The sequence below is a fragment of the Aulostomus chinensis genome, chromosome 19 (genome assembly GCF_037954235.1).
Source record: "Aulostomus chinensis isolate RoL2024-O1b breed Wild chromosome 19, RoL_Achi_v1.0, whole genome shotgun sequence".
Lineage (NCBI taxonomy): Eukaryota > Metazoa > Chordata > Actinopteri > Syngnathiformes > Aulostomidae > Aulostomus > Aulostomus chinensis.
The window spans coordinates 10,259,805-10,265,804 of NC_141338.1; the positions used below are offsets into that span (position 1 = coordinate 10,259,805).

General features: G+C 42.4%; 1 protein-coding gene across 2 annotated transcripts in view; it reads right to left on the minus strand.

The window, feature by feature from the left end:
* abl1 (abl oncogene 1, non-receptor tyrosine kinase) overlaps positions 1-6,000 on the minus strand; it is a 29,818-nt gene that overhangs the window by 22,423 nt on the left and 1,395 nt on the right. For both annotated transcript variants that reach the window (XM_086188282.1, XM_086188281.1), the window contains exon 2: positions 5,791-6,000. This exon is cut by the window's right edge and continues 167 nt beyond it. In XM_086188282.1, the coding sequence (XP_086044408.1) occupies positions 5,791-5,917 (127 nt within the window). In that variant the 5' untranslated portion in view covers positions 5,918-6,000. The remainder of the gene's footprint in view (positions 1-5,790) is intronic.

A 6,000-nucleotide genomic window follows, 5' to 3' on the forward strand; every position in this document is an offset into this window, starting at 1 on the left:
ACCTTGCATTTATCATTTGCACTTTTTCCCCAAATTACTGTAGCATTTCCAGAACATACCAGCGAATAACTTCCACTGGTGTCTAGAATTCAGATCCTTGAGGATTTTGCTTACAACAGTTGAAAAGAGGAAACCTGTGAAGCTTTGACTAGCTTGATTTATACACACACCTGCTTTGTCTAGTCATCAGCTTGCCTGCAAATAAAGTGGACAGCTTTCCAGGTGGTCAAGGCTTGATGAGAGGGGGAAAACGCATACCAATCAGCAAATTGTCATCTGGCAAAGGCCAAATGTCTCTCTCACACACACACACACACACACACACACACACACACACACACACACACACACACACACACACACTTTCCGGGCTGTTGATCACGAAGGACAATTCCATCACCATCAAATTAGGTAGAGAGCATATTAGATAAGGGAGAAGTCCTAACAGGCCTTTGTGTGTATCTGTTATAGTGAGAAATGGCTGGCCAGCCATAGCAAGGGATGCACCACGGGGGAACAGCCACCTAACAGCTGGCCTGAATGAGCATTGAGGCGCCTGCTACATGGGTACGAATGTGGGTGCACGCGCGCACACACGCACACACACGCGTGCGCACACACACGCGTGCGCACACACACACACACACTTCAGGACCCACAGGGATCATGGGAGGAGATTTGGTGTCTAGACTGTATAGATTCCACAAGTTCCAGCCAAGAAGGAACCAGTTACAGACTAAAAGAGAAGCAGATTCTCTTACTGCATATATGCACTGAATGCAGCTGCTGCAGGAAACCCACACACAAATCAAATGATGTCACTGAATGGCAACACTTGGGGGGGGGGGTGGACTAACTCACACAGGCTTATAAACTAGTTATAACCATCACACAACCCAGCCATGACTGTATAATTTCAATTTAAGATGCAAGAGCACTTGATGTCACTTCCACGAATCCACGACCAGACAGAAGGCTACTGTTCCAAAGTCACAGCTGACAGAACAAAGTTGCTCCTTCTATTAATCATAGCATAAATGTCTCCAGCTCTTCTACATGTCTGGAAGTCAGAGCTAGTCATGCTGGACCAGATATCAGTTCTGCTTCACCCGTGTCACATTTTCATCATCTGTAAGTCCCCCTCACTTTCACAGGAACAGGTAAGAGAATCCGAGGTTTCTGGTCTCCACGTTTGATTAAGATGGACCTCCGTCTTTTATGGGGAAAAAAAAGATCAGGGATATTTCTCAGACCTAATGTTCTAATACATACAATCATGTGTGTTATACTCCATTTCTTTGCAGAGAAACATGAACCGTTAACCGTTAATTGCTGAATACTTTCCAGGAAATATTCAAGAGTAAACAAAATATAAAGGCAAGAGTACTGAGTAATAAACAACCTGCACAGCTCTGGTATTATGGTCACTAACCGAAATTAAACTTTAGACTTGAAGGACAATATTATCCAGCCAAAAGGGCAATGCACTATCGCTATTAAAAAAAAAAAAAAAAAAAAAAATCAAAAATCACACCCATGCTGAAATAACTGTAACCACCAGGGGGCAAACTTGCAAATATCAATTCCTTCCACACAAAGGTGGAACATGAAATAAACAAATGATCTCCGATCCAGCTGAAAGACGACAGTCATGGAGCCTTTTAAGAAAGACAGAGAAAAAAGATCCCTTTTTCCTTTAAAACCTCCAATCCTGCTCTGCTTTCCTGTTTCCTCTGACAGCCCCTTTCAAGGAATGACAGCACAACAAATGAAAGGAATTATTTCTTCACACCACAACTGCACATCCTGCTCCATACAAACAAACAGCCCAACTCTCATTCAGAGACGCACGCGCAGGTCGGAGCACTTAAAGCAGCAAATACACAATTCTGGATGGAAAAGGGGAGGAGCAAGTGTGAATGAAAATCTGCTTACTGCACTTTTACGACATTAAAGCAAAGATTGATATGCTGCCAGGGCTGTGATTATTCTATGTACCACATATTTGTTCTTTGTGTTCAAGGATCTTATTTCTTGTTTTCATACCGCCGACAGCAAGCATTTCTCCTATGCTAAGATAATTACTCTCTAGCACTGGTGAAGAATATCAAAATGCTGTACGGCTGATCAAGTGTGTGGTTTGAAGAACCAGAGAATCTCTGCAGACACCTGAGAGAAGCTGTTTACGTGCCCGTGCTTCCCATAAAGGCCACAACTTGACCGCTGTCATGCCGTAACGGTCTTGAGTGCGCTTATGCATTTTCTACCTCATGAGACTGTTCTCTTCATGGATAAATCCTGTTTTTACAAGTGCTTTGCTAGTTGGAATGTTGCCCACAGAGTTGGTGAAGCTCTAATCCGGAGGCAGAGGCCAAGGACATCTGACACAGCTGCACATCATCTAAAAGAATATTGAACACAGGAGGTGACTGCAGTGAGGTTCTACATCTCATTTCCAGTACTTGCATTTTTATGGCTCTGCATAACATTTTAATAAACACTAAAGATGCATTTTGGTAATAATTTAGCAAGGTATTGAACCCCTGCCTACTCCTGGTGCCACCTTGTATGGTAGCCTCGATTGTCAGTGTGGGACTGAATGTGAATGTGTGAATGAAGCAACAATGTAAAAGCACTTTGAGTGCCATAGAAGTAAAAAGGCGCAGTCAATTTACCACTCCATCTTTGTATCAAAAGTAGATATGATACACAAGGACGTGGAGATTAAGTTGATCATTCGCTGCTGTCAGACCTGTTTTTTAGGCAGACATTAAGGCCTGGTAAGCTCACCGCAGCTTGAAATCTACTCCACCATCAACTTAAGGCTACCGTTTGTTATCTGTATCACACAAAAATAAAATACAGTGTTAATACAGTATGTGAGCTCCAGTTCCAGAGCTCTACCAGCCTTTTAACTCTGTGCTAGCCACCAAATGAGATCATATCTCCTCAGTGTACAGTACACAGAGATGCCGAGAGAAGAGGCAGGTCTTTGCTTGCCCTGCACTGCCTCCATCTCACTCCCAAGCAGCTGCATGCAGAGGTCTGAACCTGCCTGTTGAGAAGCAATATGGTGTCTGCCGGCTATCCCGTGTTTGCTAGCTCACAGGGAAGAAAAAAGAAAACAAGAAATGTTAAATTATGTGTTGATATTGCCCTCCTCTTGCACCATGACTCACATTCCCCTTACACATTCTAACCTGCTAATCGTGGGAGGAGAGGGGGCAGAAAGGGAAAACAAATACGCCCCATGTCACTGACCCTTTGCCATACTCAACCCATTTACCGGCAGAAGCGATCACTCTATTTTTCTGACCCTCTCTGTCCTCTGTCCCCCCTCTGTTTTATGCAACAGTCAGTGGAAAGAAAGGCAATCCCAGTAAACGTATCAGTTAGCTGTATGCATGGCATGCATCCAGTTCAGTGGCAAGTGATCACTTTCAAGACGCTAGAATCCACGCAGCTTTATCACTCAAGTAACACATTTGTTTTCCTCAGGCAGTTCCGTTGTGTACTGATACATTGTTTATTGAGACCTTGAAATGAGACAATTTACCTTTAAAATATGAAATTCTTCAGGGACTAAGCATTCAAACTGAGACAGAAAAGTCTGCATATACAGGCAAAAACTGCTGCCCTCCCAACTTGAAATAAAAAAAAAAACTTTAAAATCAACTTATATTTTGATTTCTAATTGAGGCTCCCTGCGCCTTGCTTATATTGTGTGTTGTGATAGTTTTGGCGGCACATTAGACCACCACTGAAGCAGTTTCATGAGCCAAAACTAGTAAATAACAAAACCACTGACTATAAAACAAAAAGTGAAGTAATTGATGATGTCACCGCTAGATTCTATGGCTTATGTTCGAAGGGTTTAACGTCTGCTTTCTGTAAGCTGCCACACTAGAAAATGACATGTGATGGAGCACTGGAAATAATAAGATGAAGCATCTAAAGAGTTATTGCTTTATATGGAGGGAAAGATGAACAAGCCTGAAGCCTGTACTAGCAGGATTTGTAGGTTAGTGAAATACTTTCCGCCCACCTCTATCCATGGATTTTCAGTATCACGGGGGGTTCACACAACACGGGTTGCAGATGAAAAGTTATGCAAATAGTGACAATAATTTTGTACTTGTTGGAACAACAGTAAGGCTTTAAGCCTCTATTGGTGGACTAATATCCCTTTATTAAGGACTTTGTATTTCTTCAAAGTGGAACGTACATATAGAGCTAAGGAAGACACAGTTTGGTTGACTGAGGAAGTTGATAACCACTGATAATCATTATCTTGGCCATCATGAGCTTGTTTGACAACAAAGACCCCAAGAAAAACATAACCAGAAAAAGCATCCATCTAGAGCTTCATATACCAGATACTGGGTCATTTTGCTTTGACAGTCATTGCTGAGGCTCCTTGCCAACTGCATTCCAGCATTCCTCAGAGGCGAAGGAGGCTACCTGAGGAGTGTATTGAGGATGCTCACCTGGTGGAGCGTGAATATATCCATAATAATCCATGTCAATATTTACACAAACACGCCATTGATTTTGTACATTTTTAGGGCAGCAGTGGTAATCTTGTCTTGGCATAGCAGTGTTTTTTAAATCATGTATGTGGAGGTATTCTTCAGTAGTCGTTGGGAGGTCTCCATCTTTCCTACAGTCAAAGCAAGGCTGAGTTGGAACAGGGATTACCAGTGCTCTATGCTCACTGCCGTCTCTCAGCTACCTCCATCAGTGTTACATGCTGGTAACGTGGTGCACAGCTTCAGTGATTTTTAAGCTGTGAGGGGTCTACATATGTTAAACTGGTGCTGATGTAGCACCGTACTGTAATAACATAACTAGAATGCTTCAGATCACATTCTTTCTATCTCCATAAAATCAAAATGGCAAGTGAAATCTAAAATACACAAAAAATGTTGCATGCTTGGGTTTTGTTTTTTTTACAAAAATGCCCATGACTGAATATTTTGTCCTCTTTTTTGCTGTTCATTTCTGCATGAAAAAACATACAGCTGGAAAATCTCAGACCACAGTATCAATAGCCTCCACTAATGTCCATAACAACTGAGTATTTCAAAAATATTGCCATATGTTAAAAAAAAAAAAATCTTAAAGTTCCATAGAGTCTTTGCTGGAAGATCACTCCTTTGCAACTGTGCAGAGGCAAAAGAGAAAGTCCTGTAATCTACCAGCTGAAGCAATGAAGTATTTAGAGCCTAACACAGCAAATATTCTCTGCTTTAAACTACCCCGATGCTTTCAGTGTCTATTTACTATATTATCTTGTCAGCTTTAATCAATCAGTGGTCACTGTAGGAGCAAGCCTTATAAAATTGTCTTCAAAGAGATTTAGAGTTTGTTTGTGATTCCTTCAAACTGATGATACAAATTAGACGACCTCTCTGCTGGTGTGTCACTCAGTTCGACTAATTTCAAACAATGCTACAGTGGGAGGCCCTGCACTGCTCATCATCATGACATCAGGTTCTCTTTAATCTGTTTACTTTTCAAGATACCAAGTGATCTAATACAACAGAATAATGGGTGTAGTTAATCATACGCTAGATTGAAGGAAGTCTCCTAGCGGCACTAAATAATGAGTTGCTTTGTGGTGGCGGCGGCCATGACAGATAAGGGATCACAACAAAAACGAGAAGCTGATCAAAGCCACAGAATCATTATAGCATATCTAGAGTCACTGCCATTCACAATTAATAGGCCAAAAACTTCCTGTCAATGACAAGTGTCCGTACAAAGATCATTAGAAACATTTGCTCTTACCATGCACAGCAAAAACGTTACATGGCTGGGTCCCATGGCGTGACGACTCTCTCTTCCCCCCCTTGATGAAGGCTGGCAAACTGGGTCTCCTCTGGTCCCCTACAAACTTTCCCGGCTGCTGCCCCATAAGGGCAGGGTGCCAGGCCGCAGCCGGGACTCTCCAAGCTGGACTCAGTTGCTCACCGTCCAACAGTTGGCCCCAAGGCAGGG